Source organism: Sapajus apella, unplaced genomic scaffold (assembly GCF_009761245.1).
Source record: "Sapajus apella isolate SASKATOON/1434 unplaced genomic scaffold, GSC_monkey_1.0 scaffold78, whole genome shotgun sequence".
In the NCBI taxonomy this organism is placed as follows: Eukaryota; Metazoa; Chordata; class Mammalia; order Primates; family Cebidae; genus Sapajus; species Sapajus apella.
This window is the reverse complement of record NW_022437018.1, coordinates 5,267,868-5,290,997: the sequence shown is the minus strand read 5'-3', so window position 1 is coordinate 5,290,997 and position 23,130 is coordinate 5,267,868. Positions and strand designations below refer to the sequence as shown.

The 23,130-nt window shown below is 38.1% G+C and overlaps 1 protein-coding gene across 8 annotated transcripts in view; it reads left to right on the top strand.

Moving 5' to 3' along the window:
- JMJD1C (jumonji domain containing 1C) overlaps nucleotides 1-23,130 on the top strand; it is a 352,145-nt gene that overhangs the window by 288,806 nt on the left and 40,209 nt on the right. For 4 of the 8 annotated variants that reach the window (XM_032252654.1, XM_032252655.1, XM_032252656.1 and 1 more), the window contains 7 exons: nucleotides 7,608-7,713; nucleotides 11,252-11,376; nucleotides 12,898-13,041; nucleotides 13,139-13,331; nucleotides 13,436-15,114; nucleotides 19,862-20,034; nucleotides 20,296-22,502. In XM_032252654.1, coding sequence (XP_032108545.1) covers nucleotides 7,608-7,713; nucleotides 11,252-11,376; nucleotides 12,898-13,041; nucleotides 13,139-13,331; nucleotides 13,436-15,114; nucleotides 19,862-20,034; nucleotides 20,296-22,502 — 4,627 coding nt within the window. Of the gene's footprint in view, nucleotides 1-7,607; nucleotides 7,714-11,251; nucleotides 11,377-12,897; nucleotides 13,046-13,138; nucleotides 13,332-13,435; nucleotides 15,115-19,861; nucleotides 20,035-20,295; nucleotides 22,503-23,130 lie in introns of all 8 variants that reach the window. The other 4 variants (XM_032252658.1, XM_032252657.1, XM_032252659.1 and 1 more) reach the window with 3 other exon arrangements.

Sequence of the window (23,130 nt, the reverse complement as noted above, 5' to 3'; positions counted from 1 at the left end):
TTCCTGTGCTCATGATTGTATATAATTCAGGCATTTGTGGAAATAAGAGTTTGTAGTTAATTAGATCAAATTGCATGATTTTTTTTTTTTTTTTGAGACAGAGTTTCGCTCTTGTTGCCCACGCTGGAGTGCAATGGCGAGATCTCAGCTCACAGCCTCCACCTCCTGGGTTCAAGCAATTCTCCTGCCTCAGCCTCTCAAGTAGCTGGGATTACAGGCGTGCACCACCATGCCCGGCTAATTTTGTATTTTGAATGTTCAAGGCAGGCTGGTCTTGAGCTCCTGACCTGAGATGACCTACCAGCCTTGGCCTCCCAAAGTGCTGGGAATTCAGGCATGAGCCACCACACGCAGCTGCGTTAGTATATTTAAAAGTGTATTTGATACATTGATGTAGAAGTTTTTTAATCTTGCTTCATACTGGTTGTTTTATTTTGTTGTTTTTAATCAGGGGAAGGCAAACTATCAGAGGAAGGCTAAATCCAGCCTGCCTCTTGTTTTTGTCTTTTCGTTTTTTAGAAACAGGATCTCCCTCTGCCTCCCAGGGTAGAATACAGTGACTACCGATCATAGGTCACTGTGGCCTTAAACTTCTGGGCTCAAGGGATCCTCCTACCTCAGCCTCCTGGGTAGATAGGATTAGAGGTACAAATCACTGTGTCCAGTTACTTTTACATTATAAACAGTTGAAAAAAATTCAAAAGGAGAATATGTCATGACACCTAAACATTCTGTGAAATTCAAATTTCATAGAATGTTAATATAGAAACATTTATTGGAACATAGCCATGCTGGTTCATTTATGTATTTTTATGTTATTTTGTAGCTGCTTTTCTGCTATAACAGCAGAGTTGAGTAGTTGTGACAAATGGTATGCCTCACAAAGCCTAATATATTTACTTTCTGGCCATTTACAAAAACATGTTTGCCAGCCCTTACTATAAATCATGAAGATACATGGAAGCCTTCAGTGGTACCTTCATTTAGTTAAACTCCATGTGTTATAGACAGCTTTTTCAGCACCCCTGTAGCAACTTTCAAACTTTATAGATTTCCTGTCCCAGCAAATCCTTATTAACAACAGATTATTTTATAAGTTATACAAGACGTGCTATGGTAAAAATTAATGTCACTCTTGTGGACTTAATATTCATGTTTTAAAACTGTTGGCCAGCCATCTCAGAGATCAAAGAACACGCAATTATTTGTAGTTTTGCTAAACCATGAATTTATGACTCTGGTGAAACTGGTATGGCAAAACGTGTTCAATCACTTCATATGATGTTCAGCATACAAAGTAATTGCTTTCATGATAACTCTTATAAAATACCATCAAAGATGGTTTTTATGGGGAAATTTATGTAATGGAATGGAATTTAAGAAAGCACATTGGATGTCACCACAAAGGTCAAGGGTTTTATAGCAGAGGGGAAAATCGTTTCATTAATAAGCCACATATGGGTAACAATTTGGAAGTGAAAATTCAGTCATTATCTATCAGAAATGGTCCAAAGGAGGAGAAACTGCTCCCGTTTGTGATATTTCTCACATCTTAAAATGAAAGTGCTACTCTAGACATCAGTTGAGACTTTAAAGCAAATCTGTTACATTATTAAGCCAATCTTCTCAGTCACTTAGAAAGTAACCACCCTTTGTTAGCTTTTTGTCAGTCAAATGAGACTACCTGTGACATAAATCATGTATTTCCTGAACTGGCAAGGAGCACTCTGCCTTATGATCTTAGGAAATGAGTTATATTTATTTTTAACACTTTCATAATACTGGTGGTGTTAAACCTAGCCAGGCATATCTGAATATTTTAGTGTTCTGAGCTTATATTTTATACTACCTAGATGGTTATTTTTTTTTCTTTCAAATTAAGTACATAATCAGGCTGGGCACAGTGGCTCACACCTGTAATCCCAGCACTTTGGGAGGCCGAGGCAAGTGGATCACCTGAGGTTGGGAGTTCGAGACCAGCCTGACCAACATGGAGAAACCCTGTCTCTAAAAAAAATTTTTTTTAACTTAAAAAAAAGTACATAATCACTTAAAATTACGTTAGTACAGTAGTCATACTGTCAAAATACACATTCCAGCCTGATTTTAATCCTTTTATTGAGTCTCACTCTCTCGCCCAGGCTGGAGTACAGTGGTGCAATCTGGGCTCACTGCAATTTCTGCTCCCAGATTTCAAGGGATTCTCCTGCCTCAGCCACCCGAGTAGCTGGGATTACAGGCGTGTGCCACCATACCTGACTAATGTTTTTGTATTTTTTAGTAGAGATGGGGTTTTGCTATGTTGATTATGCTGCTCTGAAACTCCTGACCTCAGGCGATCCACCCACCTCGGCCTCCCAGAGTGCTGAAGTACAGTGGCATGATTATAGCTCACTGCTGCCTTGAATTCTTGGTCTCAAGTGATCATCCCATCTCAGCCTCCGAAGTAGTTGGGACTACAGGTGCACCCCACCATGCCTGGCTAATATTTAAATTTTTTGTAGCAGTGGCACCTCACCATGTTGCCCAGGCTGGTCTTGAACTCCTGGACTCAAGGAATCCTCCCACCTTGGCCTCCTGAAGTGGTGGGATTATAGATGTGAGCCACCAAACTCAGCCTTATTATCCCCTTCTGTACACATGAAAAAATACCTATAATTTGACCATCCATATAGTCATTCAGCACAGTGTTAACCTAGAAAAAAACAGCATTTGGATATTTGTAGATCATGACTAAGGTACATTACCAAAGTGATGTTACTTCTCTTACACTTTCTGATGATAAGATTGCATTAAGTTTGCCACCCTAAGTCTCCTTTCTTTGGTGAGTATTTGACAATTTCTACATATGAAATGTCACATAACCAGTGTTAGAAATTTATAGAAAGGTATCTTCCACCCATGGTCTTTCAGTTCTTTGGTCTTGAGTCAGCCTCACTCAAGGTAATGTTGCCTTTTACCCCTTACATATAAAGAAATGTGTCAAATTTTAAAAGGCAAAGATAAACTTTCATTTTTTTTTATTATGCTAATGAGAGAGTGTGAATGTGTGTGTGTACGGGGTGGAGAAGAACCTGAGCTCTGGAGTCACAGAACTAGATTCAGATACGAGCTCTATCACTTCCTGTTAGTAACCATGGCCTCTCAGCATGGATGTATTTCAGCTCACAAAGTTGTTACAGAAATTGATACTGTTTGGAAAGCACCCAGCACAGTGTCTGCCATAGTAAATGGACAATTACCTTAGCTTTTATTATTATTATTTTTTTTTTTTTTTTTGAAATGGAGTCTCACTCTTGTTGCCCAGGCTGGAGTGCAGTGGCGCTATCCCTACTCACTGCATCCTCCACTTTCTGGGTTCAAGCGATTCTCCTGCCTCTGCGTGTACCACTCCGCCTGGCTAATTTTTGTACTTTTAGTAGAGATGACGTTTCCCCATGTTGGCCCAGGCTGGTCTCAAGTCCTCAGGTGAGCCACTGTGCCCAGCCTTATGTTAGCTATTTTTGTTTATCAGTACATTGAAGTGTCCCACTGATGTTCAATTAGAGTTTATGTCTGTCTTTGCAAAAGTAGGAACAACACACAAGTGAACAGTATAGTCTCAAACCTCATTTAAGTTGTTTTTTAAACTTTATATGTGTTCTCTATATTTTTCTAATAAAGCAGATCTTAGTGAACTGATTTTTTTCGTTTGTTATTTGCTGGAGGTTATTCAGATGCCCAGTCTGGAGTGCAGTGGCGCAGTCTCGGCTCACCACAACCTCTGCCTCCCGGGTTCAAGAGATTCTCCTACCTCAGCCTCCTGAGTAGCTGATATTACAGGCATGTGCCACCATGACGGAATGTATTTTCTTTCTGGGTCCACAAGGGTGCGTAGTTTCAAGGGCAAGAACTTCCCAATGCCTGCCTCCCCTCTCCTCTGTCCAGGAGGCTTAACAGTCTTTGTTTTAATTTTCACGGGCACAGAAAAAGATCAAAAGTCAATCACTCCAGCAGAAGTTTAAAAGAACTCTTTTCATTGGCCAGGGGGCTTGGAGAAGGTGGGAATTCCTCCCAGGTTCAAAGTCCCTGTCTCCCTTATCCGGGCGTATTTTCTCTCTGGGGTCCCCTACCACACACTCTTCATGGAGGCTTTCTCTCTTCTTTTCCTTTTTCTCTTACTGTACCTAAATAAATCACTTTTCTACAAAAACTCTTTGGGTCTGGCATTTACTTTACGAGCGCACCCGCCATGGTCCCCTCGCCCATTCTTAAGAGAGCGAGAGACCAAACACATGGAGCCCACAGCCACACCCGGCTAATTTTGTATTTTTTAATAGAGACCGGGTTTCTCCATGTTGGTCAGGCTGGTCTCAAACTCCTGACCTCAGGTGAATTGCCCACCTTAGCCTCCCAAAGTGCTGGGATTACAGGCATGAGCCACCATACCTGGCTAACAGTTCTCTTTAAAATAGGAATGATGATGTAATAGAAATGCCTGTAACTTACAAAGTACTATATGTAGAGGACGGGGAGGAAGGACTTCAGCAACAACAATGCCTGTCATAAGTTGGGATAATTTCAGAATTAGATGTTTTAAGAAAGCTAATTTTTGTACGTAAGAAAAATTCTTATTAAAACATTAAGATAGAAAAAAAGGCAAATGCTAGTAACTGCTTTATAGATGAGGAGATTGAGAGACCAGAATTTGAACTTATATAAGGTCATGTCAGTAAAGGGACTCAAATTAACAGTTTTTAATGGTGTGCTACTTCCACTAGAAAATTAATGGTTTATTGTTGGGAAAATATTTCTATATTGTTTAATGATCTTGGAAACACAGCTCATTATTTTAACCTGTTGAAAAAATACTTAAAAATAAATGTTGAAGGACTAGATTATATATCCTAGTAGTTATAAGTTGTAAAATTTCAAGATAGGCAACTGGTTTTATAGCCTGTTATTTAAACCTATTGAACAAATAAAATATAAATAAATGTTATATCTCAGTAGTTATATGTTATAAAATTTCTTTTTTTTTTTTTTTTTTTTTTTGAGACGGAGTTTCGCTCTTGTTACCCAAGCTGGAGTGCAATGGCGTGATCTTGGCTCACTGCAACCTCTGCCTCCTGGGTTCAGGCAATTCTCCTGCCTCAGCCTCCTGAGTAGCTGAGACTACAGACACGCGCCACCATGCCCAGCTAATTTTTTGTATTTTTAGTAGAGATAGGGTTTCACCATGTTGACCAGGATGGTCTCGACCTCTTGACCTTGTGATCCACCCGCCTCGGCCTCCCAAAGTGCTGGGATTACAGGCTTGAGCCACCGCGCCCAGCAAGTTGTAAAATTTCAACTTAGGCAACTGGTTTTATAAACTGTACTTGTTTGCAAGGTGTTGGCAGTGCTTCTTTAAAACAGTTTATAGCTGGGTGCACTGGCTCATGCCTATAATCTCAACACTTTGGGAAGGCCAAAGTGGGCAGATTGCTTGAGTTGAGGAGTTTGAGACCAGCCTGGTCAACATGGTGAAACTCTCTCTCTACTAAAAATACAAAAATTAGCTGGGTGTGGTGGCGTGCACCTGTAATTCCAGCTACTCAGGAGGCTGAGGCAAGAGAATCGCTTGAACCTAGGAGGCAAAGGTTGCAGGGAGCCAAGATCATGCCAGTACACTCCAGGCTGGGTGACAGTGACTGCGTCTCCAAAAAAAAAAAATTTATAACTCCCTGTATTATGGGAAAAGTGTATGGGTGGATATGGATGGAAATTTTAAAGTGGGAAAAATTTTAAAGGAACTTGCTGTCAGAGATGTCTGAAAAAAGTAATGGTGTTCCTTATAAAACAGTTTTCTATGGGCCAGGCATGGTGACTCATGTCTGTAATCCTAGCACTTTGGGAGGCCAAGGCAGGCACATCACCTGAGGTCAGGAGTTTGAGACCAGCCTGACCAATAAAAATACAAAAATTAGCTGGTCGTGGTGGCATGCGCCTATAATCCCAGCTACTTGGGAGGCTGAGACTGGAGAATTGGTTGAACCTGAGAGAGGGAGGTTGCAGTGAGCTGAGATTACGCCATTGCATTCCAGCCTGGGCAACAAGACCAAAACTCCGTTTAAAAAAAAAAAAAGTTTCCTATGTTCTGTTTGTTATAGACTAGACTGTCAACTGGTGTGCGGTAAGAGGGTTAGAGTCTGATAGGACTTACTATGATTTTTTTAAAATTCTTAAAAACATGAGATTAAGTGTGCAATATATTACTGGGGGTTGGAGGGGGCACAGAAAGGAGATTGCCAAAAAGTTTTTTTCGAAGTAAAGGCAGACATGTTAATGCCCATTTTTTTTCTCCCAAATGACAGATTTTGCCTACTTCTTTGTATGACATTTTTTCATTGAGTATTTTCTTCTGCTATAAAGCAATACTTTTATTTATATATTTTCCAAGGAACATAGTTAATAGATTTAAAGGCACTTACTTTGGCCTGTTGGTTTTCTCTGTGTTTAAATGCATATCAGATAGAATATTTACCACAATATTATTCTAAAAATTTCTATTCTAAAAATTCAGAGTAGTGCCTTAAAAGCAGTATGAGAAGAAAACACTTTACCCAATAGACATTGGAGAAGAGTCAAGTGTGATCTATTTGATTAGGGTTTTTTAATTTTTATTTTTTATACTTCAGCCACCTTTTTACTCTTCAAACTTGCCAAAATGTTATTATTTGTCAGATACAGTTCCCTTCATTTAGTTCCTTTCTATTTACTGGTTTCCGTGATCTGCCTGTCCACTTTTAAAATAGCTGCCATTTGACAGTGCTACTTTGTTCTTTCCAGCTACTGTAGTGTTCCTGCAGCTAATCTCAACTGCAGGAGCAGCAGAGGTACTTTGAGAGAGAGAGAGAGGGAGAGACTGAGAGAACAGAATGTCAGAGTCCAGTGGGAGACCAGCAAATTGCGGGAAATCCTGTAACTGTGTGATTCACATCTCCAGTGAGACAGAATCAGTTGTTTCTATGTCTAGATCCACCGTGATAATAAGGGTAATACCATTAATAATGTAATTTTAATTGTCTGGATGGTTTGGCACTAGTTTCAAGAAATAAAATTTTTAACAGTGAAGTTACTGGTCAGATGACTATGAGTAGAACTGAATTTGATGACATTTACATCAGGACAGAATAAAAGTAGTTTCAAACTCTATTGGTTAGGTATTACAGGAAGGCCAGTAAGTCATCTGTGTATGTATCATTGTCATTAAAATGTTCACTGCAGTTCTTTTGTCATCACCCTTAAATGACCTGATGTTATTTGATTTGTATATTGCTTCTAATAGTGATTCCTTAAAAAGATGACTTGAAGAAGGCTATACTTTAAAAAGTTAGAAAACACATTAATTTCAGACTTTGACTTTAGGACATTGTTGTCAGGGGTCAAATCTTATCACAGATTAATTTCTTACCCTCTTTTGTTACACAGTTGCCAGTGAACTATATAATTTAGGAATTTGTGTTTTTGCATACATTTAGATCAGAGGAATTTTCTTCAGTCCTTAGAACATACAGGAGGGAAAGTTGGTAACATTAATAGTAGGAGAGCGTAACATGGACCTTTCTTTTAATCTATAATTCTAGGACGACATAGACAGCCTAAACCCAGTTCTCAGGGACAACCCGCAACTTCACGAGGAAGTGAAAGTCTGGGTAAAGGAACAAAAGGTTCAGGAGATTTTTATGCAAGGTAATTATTTTGAAGTTATGCATTAAATTTTTTTGGATCTAGGCAACTTACCATATTTGTCTTTGGTTGTTCAATTGTATGCAATATAAATAGAAGGCTCAGTCCAATATTTTGAGTTATATACATCCAGGAAAATAATAACAGAGTCATAATAATTTTGATAGAAAGTCGATAATTTCACGAGTTTATAACTTATTTGAGCTAAATGCCTGTCATGAAATTATAGCCACATGGGTGTTTTGTTGACAGAAAACTGCATGCTATGGAATTCTTTAGGTGTGTCTTTCCTGGAGAAGGAAGCATTGTTTGCAGTAGAGGGTGGCCGCAATTGATTTCCTTTGAAGAATGTTCTTAATGTCTGATAAAAGTGGCCTATTTCAGTGTACCTTTTTCAGAAATTTACTAGTCTTACTTCCTGTTTTCTATGTTTAGTATGTTACAACATGTGACCTTCAAACCAGGGGTTTGATAATTTTTAGCAATTTCCATTTCTGACAGTAAAATCATGTATTGTAAATACAAGCCTTTTGTGAAATTGAATGGAAAGTGAGACAATATGGCATGAACTGTTGATATGTTGTCAAATGTTTTTGTGAATGGAATTTTTTTGTTAAATTCCCATATTTATCTCAGCCCTCAACTTCCATGCCATTAAGCATCAACAGATAATCTCAAAACTGTTTGCTTTATATCGGTATGTACGGTAGTGGATCATCTACATATTTAATTCTTCCTAGGCTAAATATTCTTTAAACTTTTCTGTGGAGAATTTCAAACACACAAAAATAGAATGTTTCAGTGAATTTGCATTCACCCATCTCCCAGCCCCAACAACCATCTAATTGTGGCTGACCCTGCACCATCCATTACCCACTTCTGTCAAATTTCAGACATCACCCTATTCTATCCATTTTTTAAAACAAAACAATGCTGGAACATTATTCTGAAAAAAAAAATAGTTTTTAAATTAAAAATACTTGGTAGTTCAGGTTTTCGTTTGTCTCGTAAATGTCAAAGATTTTAACAGGTTTTATTTATTTTTAAAAATTAAGGGATTCAGAAAAGGTCCAAACATTGTGATTATTTGGTACATCCCATTGTTGCTCTTTTTGTTCCCTTTCCTTGCAATTTATTTGTTGAAGAAACCAGGTGAGTTTTTTTTAAATAATATTTTGTTTCTGCATTGTATCCTTAGAGGAGGAAAGATTAAGGGGCAGTATAGCCCCTATTCATCCTATGCAGAATTGTGTGTGGCTGACTCTACACTGTGTTAAGTAGTGAGAACAAACCAGTGTAAACTGTTTGTTAATGAGAATTGAAAACTGATCATATTTGGAGTTACTCTATAAGTGTGTTCTATATTATTTAGAAAAAATAATATGGAGTCTTATTCTTCCACAGTTAAAAAAGACAGATGTTTACATAATTGATATGGCTACAAAATAGTGTTTACTCCCCAACCTCCCTTAAATTATAGCCAGTCAACATCTTCACGTTTCTCTAGATGAATATATTTAATTTACACATCATATGAAATACTTTCTACAGCTTATTGATTTATATATGCATATATATTTAAAACTGGCAAAGTATTAATTGTTGAATCTGTTATAACTCTAGAAGAAAGAACATCAGAAAAATTAATTCAGTCCCAGATCTTTGACTTAAAATTTTGCCTAATTTTAAGTCAACCTCTTACTTTCTCGATTTTTGTAAAAGGGCTAACAATACTTAAGAGAGATAAATAAGCACTTGAAAATTTTGAAAGCACTTTCTTTGTAAATTATTAAGGTACAGTAGTTTTTACCTTACAGTTCTTTGTTAAACTTTAAAGTATTTGATACCATTTTAATACCTGTGAATTAAAGATTATTTTTATTACATTATCCTCTTCTGTAGAGTGCCTTTTTTTTTTTTTTTTTTTTTGAGACAGAGTTTTGGTCTGTTGCTAGGTGAGAGTGCAGTGGTGTGATCTCGGCTCACTGCAGTCTCCACCTCTCCTGTGCTAGCAATTTCCCTGCCTCAGCCTCCCGAGTAGCTGGGACTACGGGCACGCACCACCATGCCCAGCTAGTTTTTTGTATTTTAGTAGAGATGGGGTTTCGCCATGTTGGCCAGGATGGTCTCAATCTCCTAACCTCCTGATCCGCCTGCCTCGCCTCCCAAAGTGCTGGGATTATAGGTGTGAGCCCCTGCGCCCAGCCAAGTGACTTGTTTTAGGCATATAGGAATATCTGCAGATAAATATCTTTAATACTTTTTACCTTATTTTATAATGGATATCTATACAAGAATATTCTTTGAAAAAGTGAGTTTCGCCAGACGTGGTGGCTCATGCCTGTAATCCCAGCACTTTGGGAGACTGAGGCGGGTGGATCACAAGGTCAGGAGTTCACGACCATCCTGGCCAACATGGTGAAACCTTGTCTCTACTAAAAATACAAAAAAAGAATTAGCTGGTCATGGTGGCACATGCCTGTACTCCCAGCTACTCAGGAGGCTGAGGCAGGAAAATCATTTGAACCTGGGAGGTGGAGGTTGTGGTGAGCTAAGATCACACCATTGCACTCCAGCCTGGGCAATAAGAGCGAAACTCCATCTCAAAAAAAGAAAAAAAAAGTGAGTTTAACACAAAAGGGTACCATATTTCTTTAAAAATTTTTAGTGCTGGGCCGGGCGCGGTGGCTCAAGCCTGTAATCCCAGCACTTTGGGAGGCCGAGGCAGGTGGATCACGAGGTCAAGAGATCGAGACCATCCTGGTATCTACGGTGGAACCCCGTCTCTACTAAAAATACAAAAAATTAGCTGGGCATGGTGATGCGTGCCTGTAATCCCAGCTACCCAGGAGGCTGAGGCAGGAGAATTGCCTGAACCCAGGAGGCGGAGGTTGCGGTGAGCCGAGATCACGCCATTGCACTCCAGCCTGGGTAACAAGAGCGAAACTCCGTCCCAAAAAAAAAAAAAAAAAAAATTTTTTTTTAGTGCTATGTGTATAAATTCACTTAGCCCATATCTTATTTATTTATTTATTGTATTAGTCTGTTTTCATAGCCAATCTCTTTTTTAAAGACTTTTAGCAGCTTTTCCTAGCTGTTACAGACAAATCAAAATTTGTAGTTTGTCGTTGTTTATGGTAAAGTTTTGACAACTAGAAGACTCAAACATCAAATTGCAAGTTAACTTGTCTATTTCAACCATGTAATCATCTACCGCAGTCGTAACTAATAGCTTTGTAACCTTACTACATTCTACACCACTGTAACTTTGCATTTTGAACTGTTCTCTTATTAACTCATTTCCTAAAAACTTTCATTCCCTCTTGAAGTATTTTATGTCTATTGAATGAGGAAGTATGTAAGTCTAGTGCAGTGTATACAGTAACTTAAGAATGATTCATTTGAAAGGATATTTACTTCTAAAACTTTTTTTTGAAAACTGACAGTTGGATATATTACTTATTATACACTTCATGTTTCTTCTATAAGGTGGTTATTAAATGAAAATGTCTCCATTTTTATTTCTTGTGTTTCTTTAAAGGTCCTTATTCCTTAAATGGATACAGAGTGAGAGTATATAGACAAGACTCTGCCACCCAGTGGTTTACTGGCATAATTACTCATCATGATCTCTTCACCCGCACCATGATCGTTATGAATGATCAGGTAAGTAGTTCAACGAATATTTTTGTAGAGATTTAAAAAGTTCAGATAGTCCATGCCTCCCAAAAATCAACAGTTTGATATTAAATAAGTTTGATCTCTAGGGTTTTTAGTCATGTAATTCTAGTAAGTTTAAATGTATCTGATATTACATAGAGGTCCTTTCAGGTCATAGGGAGACAGCAATGCTAAATTTATTTCAACACTGATAAAATCAGTTCCTAAAATAGAGGCGTCAAACTCTTTTAATTGATTACTCCTTTTTAAATCCTTAGATTAGCTGTAATTTTCTTTCTCAGGGTTTCAATTTTTCTGTCCCTACAGTATTAAAAATACTTCCCAAATGGTGTATTGTCATCAGTGAAAACTTAAACACACACTATAGTTCTTCTCATATCAGATGTCAGTGTTGGTATGCTCAGTTAACTTTTATGGTTAATCTTAAGTATTACAAGTTTCATATGCAATTTTTTTTTTTATGTAGTCTTGCTCTGTCGCCAGGCTGGAGTGCAATGGCACTATCTCGGCTCACTGCCTCCCAAGTAGCTGGGATTATAGGCACCCGCCTCACAAGTAGCTGGGATTACAGGCACCCGCCACCACGTCCTGCGAATTTTTGTATTTTTAGTATAGATGGGGTTTCACCATCTTGGCGAGGCTGGTCTTAAACTCCTGACCTCGTGACTCACCCGCCTCAGCCTCCCAAGGTGCTGGGAATGCAGGCGTGAGCCACTGGGCCTGGCGTTCCTATGGAGTTTTAACTACCAGCCTGAAAGCCTTGATATTTCATATTTTTTTCTTTTTTACTTAATGCAAAAAATGTTCACTTTTAAAGCTGCTGTTTATATTTTAAAAAAATAGATATTTATACCTTCCTGCCTGATTGGATTGTGGAGGATGTCTCTAGAGTTCCTTTATAAATAATTCAAATGCTTTGATTAAAATGTAGTTAAAATGCTAAATAAGTTATTATTTAATTACATTTGTTTTTTTTCAGTAAAAGCAGTGACAAACTTTTACCTCTCAAAAACATACAAAAGTGCCTTGAATTGTTAAAATAGTTTTCTTTAATCACATTTTAAAAATTATTCACTTGCACAATAATTTTTGTCTTTTTCTTCTCCCTGAAGTCTACCTCTGACATTTATTTTACGACTGCTTTTTGAAAATTACTTCCTATTTTTAAAATACATTTCATATCTTGTCATCTATGTCTTTGTTTTGTAGTAATACTGTCTGTTGGCTCTATATTCTTGATAAATTCTTATCCTTGTTTTTCAAGATGCATCTTGCAGGGTATATATTTGCTTTTTAATTCTTGGTTAGTAATTGAAATGGTGAGTTTCAGAAGGTTAAAAAGGTAATTTTGTCTTAAGTGATTACAGTAAATTATTATAACAATCTTATTAATTAGGGATACCAAGCTGATTTCTAAACATTTCTATTGAGTAAAAAAAAATTATACCAAATATTTGATAAGCTCATTCGATTTAATTTTTGTTTTTGTTTTGTATTGTGGATTAGGTACTAGAACCACAGAATGTCGATCCTTCTATGGTTCAAATGACCTTTCTAGATGATGTTGTTCACTCTTTGTTAAAAGGTGAAAATATTGGCATTACATCACGGCGCAGGTCTCGTGCCAATCAAAACGTCAACGCTGTTCACGTATGTATGTTATTACGGATGAATTTCTGTAAAATATTTTTCCTTAGGCTAGTAGAAACCAGGTAGTAAACAATTACTGTTAATTGGTTACTTTTAGAGTCATTACACACGTGCCCAAGCAAATAGTCCCAGACCAGCAATGAACTCACAAGCTGCTGTACCAAAACAGAATACACACCAGCAACAGCAACAAAGAAGTATCCGTCCAAATAAGAGGAAGGGCTCAGATAGCAGTATACCAGATGAAGAGAAGATGAAGGAGGAAAAATATGATTATATATCACGAGGAGGTAGGACCCATTTTTTTTTTAAGGGAATGAATAAAACAAAAATACATTTTAAAGTATGCTTATTTAGTATGAAAAATAAGACTGTTCTTTTTTTAATCCTACAGAAAATCCTAAAGGTAAAAACAAACACTTGATGAACAAAAGAAGGAAACCTGAGGAAGACGAAAAGAAACTAAATATGAAAAGACTTCGAACTGACAATGTTTCAGACTTTTCTGAGAGCAGTGACTCAGAAAATTCAAATAAGAGAATAATAGATAATTCCTCAGAACAGAAACCAGAGAATGAATTGAAAAATAAAAATACTTCAAAAATAAATGGAGACGAAGGAAAACCCCATAATAATGAGAAGTCAGGAGAAGAGACCCTAAAAGATAACCAGTCTCCCTGGGATCAAATACAGGAAGATAAAAAACATGAAGAAGCAGAGAAGCGGAAGCCTGTTGACACTCAGCTTCAAGAAGATATGATTATCCATTCATCAGAACAGTCCACACCGTCTGATCATAATCCTAATGATTTACTTCCTCAGGAATGCAATATGGAAAAAACCCGTACAGTGGAATCACTACCAAAGGAGAAGTTTATATCCAGACCACCCACACCAAAATGTGTTATTGATATTACAAATGACACTAATTTAGAAAAGGTGGCTCAGGAAAACTCAAGTACCTTTGGCCTTCAGACACTTCAGAAAATGGATCCTAATGTTAGTGATTCAAAACACTCTATTGCAAATGCAAAATTCTTGGAAATAGCTAAACAAGATTCTGATCAGAGCTGGGTCAGTGATGTAGTTAAAGTGGATTTAACCCAATCAAGTGTTATAAATGCTTCTTCAGGAAATGATCCCTTGAACATGGAAAAAGAGAAGTATGTCTCTTATATTTCTCCTTTAAGTGCAGTTTCTGTCATGGAAGATAAGCTGCATAAGCGAAGTCCACCTCCAGAGACTGTAAAATCTAAACTTAATACTTCAGTAGATACTCACAAGATAAAATCCAGTCCCTCACCTGAAGTTGTTAAACCCAAAATAACTCATTCTCCTGATTCTATAAAGTCTAAGGCCACTTATGTGAACAACCAAGTTGCTGGTGAAAGAAGACTGGCAAATAAGATAGAACATGAGCTATCGAGATGCAGTTTTCATCCAATTCCTACTCGAAGCAGTACGTTAGAAACTACAAAGAGTCCTCTTATCATTGATAAAAATGAGCATTTTACAGTTTACAGAGATCCTGCACTTATTGGGTCAGAAACAGGAGCGAATCATATTTCACCTTTCCTAAGCCAGCATCCTTTTCCTCTTCACTCCTCATCTCATAGAACCTGTTTAAATCCAGGTACCCATCATCCTGCCTTAACTCCTGCACCCCACTTACTAGCCGGGTCATCTAGTCAAACTCCATTACCTACCATTAACACTCACCCTCTGACTAGTGGTCCACACCATGCTGTTCATCATCCTCATTTACTTCCCACTGTGTTACCTGGAGTGCCTACTGCCTCCTTACTTGGTGGCCACCCACGACTAGAGAGTGCTCATGCCAGCAGCTTGAGCCACTTAGCACTAGCACACCAGCAACAACAACAGTTGTTACAGCACCAGTCACCTCATCTTCTTGGACAAGCCCATCCTTCTGCTTCATATAATCAGCTTGGACTTTATCCAATTATTTGGCAGTATCCAAATGGAACACATGCATACTCAGGACTTGGTTTGCCTTCTTCTAAGTGGGTTCACCCAGAAAATGCAGTTAATGCTGAGGCTTCGTTAAGGAGGGTAAGTTATACTGTGGTTTGCCACATATCAATATATATTTATTAATGAGCATGTACAAGTGCTTTTTCAATATTCCATCTATTTTTTAGGTCATTTCCTATTATGAAATATGTTAGAATTTTTCAAACAGTTGTTTTTCCATATGCTTCGTAACCTCAGAGGGGCAGCTGAAACCTCAGAAAAGCCTATTTATTTGTATAAAGAGTTAGTTTAGGCTGGGAGTGGTGGCTCACGCCTGTAATCACAGCACCTGAGGTCAAGATTTTGAGACCAGCTTGGCTAATATCCGTTTCTACTAAAAATACAAAAAACTAGCTGGGTGTGGTGGCTCATGCCTGTAATCCCAGCAACTTGGGAGGCTGAGGCAGGAGAATTGCTTGAACCTGGGAGGCGGAGGTTGCAGTGAGCTGAGCTTGTGCCATTGCACTCCAGCTTGGGCAATAAGAGAGAAACTCTGTCCAAAAAAAAAAAGAAAGAAAATGAGTTAGTTTAAAGAAGTAAAACTTTTTGGATTGTAATATTTATTTATTATAGATTTAAATTTTTGGTATGTTTTCATAGTTGTTTGCTCAGCCAAATTCCCAGAAGTGAAATTTCTAAAATTTATATAAAATTGTGAGGCTTTTGGTATATATTATCAAATTATTCTTTTTTTTTTTGAGTTGGAGTTTTGCTCTTGTTGCCCAGGCTGGAGGGCAATGGCGTGATCTCAGCTCACTGCAACCTCCGCCTCCCAGGTTCAAGCAATTCTCCTTGCCTCAGCCTCCAGAGTAGCTGGGATTACAGGCATGCACCATCTAGTCAAATAGAATTTGACAGATGATCTGGCTAGTAATACTGGTTTGTTGTTGTTGTTGTTGTTTTTAAGTAGAGATGGGGTTTCTGCACATTGGTCAGGCTGGTCCCGAACTCCCGACCTCAGATGTTCCACCTTGGCCTCCAAAATGCTGGGATTATAGGCGTGAGCCACTGTACCCAGCCAAATTATTCTTGAAAACAAATTGTTATATTCTCCAGATCTGTATTCGTATATTAATGGCATAGTACAATGTTTGACTCTTTAAACTCCCTTGTTCTCTTAAGAGTGCTCAGGGTTGCAGATTCCCAGTATTTGGGGGTAAAGCTACAGCTGAGATTTTATCTGCCTAACACAGTATTCCTAAAGGTAGTGGTATAAGGCTCTAACTACATGAGCTATGTGGTTTCTATCACAAATTCATTTTTATACTAAAAAATGGTTGTTGAGAGGAATACCAGCCCCAATATAAAAAATGGAAAAGTGGGGCCGGGGACAGTGGCTCATGCCTGTAATCCCAGCACTTTGGGAGGCCGAGGCAGGCAGATCACGAGGTCAGGAGCTTGAGACCAGCCTGGCCATCATGGCGAAACCCCATCTCTATTAAAGATACAAAAATTTAGCCAGGCGGGGTGGCATGCATCTATAGTCCCAGCTACTTGGGAGGCGGAGGCAGGAGAAATACTTGAATCTGGGAAGCGGAGGTTGCAGCGAGCCAAGATCGCACATTGCACTCCAGCCTGGGTGATGGGGCAAGACTCTGTCTCAGAAAAAAAAAAGGAAAAATGGATATCACTTTTGAACTCCCAGGAGACAACCTTATCCTTTGTACTTCCTAGGAAGCTCTTCAAGTATCTCCCAGAATCCCTTTTTAACACTGTGTTTGTTTTTGTGGTTAAAACATACACACATACATTACATTAAATGTACCATTTTAATCATTTTTAAGTGTACAATTCGTAGTGTTAAGTATGTTCACATTGGGCAGCAGGTCTCTAGAACTTTTTCATTTGGTAAAACGGAAACTGTAGACATTAAACATTAATTCCCCTTCCCCACCAGCACTTGGCAACCCCCTTTCTTCTGTTTCTGTGGTTTTCATGACTTTGATACTTTCTCAGAGTAGAATCATAGAATATCTATCCTTTTGTTACTGGCTTATGTAGCTTAGTACAATATTCTTGAGGCTCATCCATGTTGCAACATGTGACAGGATTTTTTCTTATTTAAGGCTGTATAATATTCCACTGTATGTATGTGCCCTATTTTCTTTATCCATTCATCTTTCAGTGGATACTTGCTTTCACTTCTTGGCTATGGTGAATAATGCTAGAGTGAACATGGGTGTTGTTTTTTTTTTGAGAAAGTGTCTTGTTCTGTCGCGCAGGCTGGAGTGCATTGGCATGATCTCTGCTCTCTGCAACCTCTGCCTCACCTGGGTGTTTTTTAACACTTTAATATCATCTTCTCAGGCTTTCTGAAGTTAAGTGAGATCACAGTTGGGGGTGGTGATTAAGAAGACAATTCTAATGACTTTCTCTTTTACTCAGGGATAATATTTTTTACATATAACATTAGCGATGCCAGTACGTAAAAGCATGGTGTTCATCATGCCAAGTTTTTCAGAGGAACCATTTTGTTTTGGGTAGACTGTGGCCATGAGTCTATCATTACCATGTTGTGATGGATGAACTTTTTTATTGTTTTTTTTTGAGATGGAGTCTTGCTCTGTTGCCTGGGCTGGAGTACAGTGGTATGATCTCAGTTCACTGCAAGCTCCACCTCCTGGGTTCAAGTGATTCTCCTGCCTTAGCCTCCTGAGTAGCTGGGACTACTGGTGTGTATCACCACACCCAGCTGGTTTTTTGGTGTGTTTAATACAGACAGGGTTTGATCATGTTGGCCAGGCTTGTCTCAAACTCCTGACCTCAAGTGATCCACCCGCTTTGGCCTCCCAAAATGCTGGAGTTACAGGCATGAGCCACCATGCCCAGCCATATATGTGATAGATGAACTTTGATGATAAGTGGCACCAAGTGATTGATGATGCAAGACACACGTCTAACAATTTTGAAAGATGTTTCCTGTGGTTTACTCCTTTGCAATATGGACTCCTTTTGGCTCCACTTTCATATAATCTTTGGCCTTTATTGAGGTCTTACCAGTGATCCCCACAGTTTATTCTGCACCAGCATCACCACATTTGAGGTTGACAAGATCTCAGTTCCAGAATTGTGCTTCCATTGATCACAAGCTTCCCATTACCATTTTAGAGGGTTCCATTGTTCTTTTGGTAGATGAGAATCATACTAGAACCTGTACGTTACATAGTCAAACTCAGTGAAGAATCACTAATCACTATATTATCCTCTTTACCAGAATAGAAGGCAGGCCTGGTGGCCCAAGTGCGCTCACATTTTTCATTCAAGGTTTCTATTTTTATTATTGCACTCACATTTTTATTCTGACCCTTCACTCTCATGACGTTAATGTAGCTACAGCTGCACAAAGATAGGCTAGCTAGAGGAACACAGGGGAGCCAAGAGCTGGCTAACAGATTTGTGTCTTTTTCCTTAACATCCAAACTCTGGAAAACAGGTTTAAGTAACTTAAAAATGGCTTGGAAGGGAGCATTACTCAGTAAGTGTCACATGTATATGGACTTAGACCATGACTGTCTAGCCTCTGTGTTTATAAGTAAATAAAATATTTTATTAACTGGTCATAGATGTGTTCACCTAAAAACAAGTTTATCGGATTTCCATTTGTTATATAAAATCATAACATAAAGGAGTAAATTTGAATAACATTTTGAGTAAAAAATGAAAATCTCTTACCCCCTACTATTGTGACCAAAAATGAAGAAACAATACAAGCATAAGACACTATTATTAAGAAATAATTTTGAATGGTATTTTATGGAGCAAAACTTTGTTGTCACTGCTGTAATTGATTGCTGTTTAAGATTCCTGGATCTTGTAGAACTGAGGCTGTTTGAGACACATACTTGATCTGTATGTGTATATATATGTATTTTTCTCTTGTATGGGGTTTATGGCTATAGTGTATGTTTTTAATTTCATAGCAGTTTATTTTTTGTGTGATATATTGCTTTTGCATTAGTTTGAGAAATAAAATGTATTCCCTTGTTAGGGAATAAATTAGAGGAAATACAAAGGAGGTTGTATTTTCCTGCTATTTGACTGTCATCCTATTAACAAACTCATAAAACATGTTCTGGAAGAATGTCAGTGAGTCACAGTATAGAAACTGTAAGCATGTAATCAGATAACTGTATGTCTCAGTGTAGAGGTTGCTGTCACCTTATATTCAGTTATGAGACAGGCAGCATATTGATGTATAAAATTAACTTTGTTAGACCTCTACCCCTCCCAAGTTTAATGGTCCAACCATGTTTATAGCTTAAGAGTGAAATGAGGAGTGCTTTTGGGTTTTTAAATGTAATTATCTGCCAATTGTCAATGCATTATTACATTGGAAAAGCTAGTTATTTTTTATGACAAAAATGACAAATGCATTTGATTATAATTTCTATTTCTGGTGAAATGTATTTTAGTAATTGTTTTTGGCTATTAGCAACATATTCTTTTGCTGTTAGAATCTTAGGAAATCATGTAAGCTAGGTTCTGTATACGGCATTTATACTAAGTTAAAGGCACTGATTTTAAGATCTGTTTTTAGTAAGAAGACAATAAATTATTCTCTAATACTGATTACTTCTTTATAGGATATGGAAAAATCTATATAATTATGTTATTTATCTGAATATTTCTCAGAAGATGTATTTAGAAAAAGTTACAAGTTTCCCAAATAAACTGCTATTTGAATGAACTAATAAACCACCAAAATCATACCCAGTTCTACTGTGACACAATGTTTAGCTTTTTCTAGTAACTGAAGTCTAGGTTGTTGTTGTTGTTTTTTCAATAGAATTCTCCCAGTCCTTGGCTACATCAGCCCACCCCTGTGACCTCAGCAGATGGTATTGGATTACTTAGTCACATTCCTGTCAGACCTTCCAGTGCAGAGCCTCATCGGCCTCTTAAAATTACAGCCCATTCCAGTCCACCATTGACAAAAACTTTAGCAGATCATCATAAGGAGTAAGTTCACTAATGCTTAAAAATTATGAATACCTTGTTTTTCATAATTTTTCTTAATTCACATTTTAAACAGTTAATTTTAAGTTAACATATCTTAAGATTAGGCTTTGTTCTGTTTTGATATTTCTTCGAATGTATATAATATTAGAGTACATGCAAAGTTGTCTTTTACTTTCATAATAGAATGATACTGCACAGAAGCTATCTTTTTATTTTTCAAGAAAAAGTAGTTACAGAAATCTTTGTGTATTTTCTTTACAGAGAATTAGAAAGGAAAGCTTTTATGGAACCACTACGGTCTGTTGCATCCACATCAACAAAAAATGACCTGGATCTAAATCGGTCACAGACTGGGAAAGATTGTCACTTACACAGGCATTTTGTGGATCCAGTATTAAATCAGTTACAGAGGCCACCCCAGGAGACTGGAGAGAGATTAAACAAATACAAAGAGGAACACCGTCGAATTCTTCAAGAAAGTATTGATGTTGCTCCCTTTACAACTAAAATCAAGGGACTTGAGGGTGAAAGAGAGAATTATTCTAGAGTGGCATCATCATCTTCCAGTCCTAAAAGCCATGTCATCAAACAAGATACAGATGTAGAACGCTCAGTATCAGATCTTTATAAAATGAAGCACTCAGTGCCTCAGAGTTTACCCCAAAGTAACTATTTCACTACATTGTCTAATAGTGTGGTCAATGAACCACCAAGATCTTACCCATCCAAAGAAGTTTCAAATATTTACAGTGATAAACAGAGTAATGCCCTTGCAGTTGCAGCAGCTAATCCTCAAACTCTGACTTCATTTATAACATCTCTTTCAAAGCCTCCACCTTTGATTAAACACCAACCAGAAAGTGAAGGTTTAGTAGGCAAGATACCAGAGCAGCTTCCGCATCAGATTGCATCTCACTCAGTAACAGCCTTCAGAAATGATTGTAGGAGTCCTACCCATTTGACAGTTTCTTCTACAAATACACTCCGCAGTATGCCTGCATTACATAGAGCACCAGTATTTCACCCACCAATCCATCACAGCCTGGAAAGAAAGGAAGGCAGCTATAGTAGCCTTTCCCCTCCAACTTTAACTCCAGTGATGCCAGTAAATGCTGGTGGGAAAGTTCAAGAATCACAGAAGCCTCCAACTCTAATACCCGAGCCAAAAGACTCTCAGGCAAATTTTAAGAGTTCTTCAGAACAGAGTTTGACAGAGATGTGGAGACCTAATAATAACCTCAGCAAAGAGAAAACCGAATGGCATGTGGAGAAAAGCAGCGGAAAGTTACAGGCTGCTATGGCATCTGTCATTGTGCGTCCATCTTCTAGTACAAAAACTGATAGTATGCCAGCAATGCAGTTAGCTTCTAAAGATCGAGTTAGTGAAAGATCTTCAGCTGGGGCACATAAAACAGATTGCCTCAAACCAGCAGAAGCTGGAGAAACTGGAAGAATCATTTTGCCAAATGTGAATTCAGACAGTGTTCACATAAAATCTGAAAAAAACTTTCAGGCTGTCTCACAGGGCAGTGTTCCCAGTTCAGTCATGTCTGCTGTAAATACAATGTGTAATACCAAAACGGATGTAATCACATCTGTTGCCGCTACTACCAGTGTTTCCAGCTGGGGTGGTTCAGAAGTAACTTCATCTTTATCAAATACCATTTTGGCCTCTACATCATCAGAATGTACATCTTCAAAAAGTGTCAGTCAGCCAGTGGCTCAAACACAAGAATGCAAGGTCAGCACCACAGCTCCAGTTATATTAGCCAGTAGTAAGACAGGAAGTGTTGTTCAACCCAGTTCTGGGTTATCAGGCACAACTGATTTTATCCATTTGAAAAAGCACAAGGCAGCATTGGCTGCAGCTCAGTATAAAAGTAGTAACGTTAGTGAGACTGAGTCTAATGCTGTAAAAAATCAGACATCTTCAGCCTCCCTTCCTCTGGATAGCACTGTAATCTGTAGTACAATTAACAAAGCAAACTCTGTAGGAAATGGGCAAGCTTCCCAGACAAGTCAACCAAACTACCATACTAAACTGAAAAAGGCCTGGCTCACCAGACATTCAGAAGAAGATAAAAATACTAATAAAATGGAAAATTCAGGGAATTCCGTATCAGAAATTATTAAGCCATGTTCTGTCAACTTAATAGCCTCTACATCTAGTGATATACAAAATAGTGTGGATAGTAAGATCATAGTTGATAAATATATAAAAGATGATAAAGTCAATAGGAGAAAAGCCAAAAGAACTTATGAATCTGGCTCTGAAAGTGGAGACTCAGATGAAAGTGAAAGCAAGTCAGAGCAAAGGACTAAAAGGCAACCTAAGCCAACTTACAAAAAGAAGCAAAATGATTTGCAGAAGAGAAAAGGTGAAATAGAAGAAGATTTGAAACCCAATGGAGTTCTCAGCAGGAGTGCCAAAGAAAAAAGTAAATTGAAGTTGCAAAGCAACAGTAATAGTAAGTCATTTACTTTCTTTTGTCTCAGGTAAAATGGGCTGAATGTTTTAGCTGTATTAGTGTGCTTCTTTAAAGTTTAGTGAGTTTAGGCTAGGCCCGGTGGCTCACGCCTATAATCCCAGCACTTTGGGAGGCTGAGGCGGGCAGATCACGAGGTCAAGAGATCGAGACCATCCTGGCCAACATGGTGAAACCCCGTCTCTATTAAAAATACAAAAATTAGGTGGGCGTGGTGGCACGCGCCTGTAGTCTCAGCTACTCAGGAGGCGGAGGCAGGAAAATTGCTTGAACCCAGGAGGCGGAGGTTGCAGTGAGCCAAGATTGGGCCACTGCACTCCAGTCTTGGCGTCTGGCGATGGAGCGAGACTGTCTCAAAAAAAAAAAAAAAAAAAAAAAAGGATTAGTGAGCATAAAGGCATCCTTTGTCCTCACTGCATGTCTTAGCTTTATGTATAAGCTTATTGATCTCATTTGTACATTTCAGAAGTGAGTACCCTTTAAGAGGAAATGAGAGAACATGTATTCCTTCATTTTTAAAAGACTTGTAGAAATATATGTTTTATGTGACAGTCATTGCGGGTAATTTGTGTAACCCAATGTGTAATTTAGTAGTTACTTGTAATTTTGG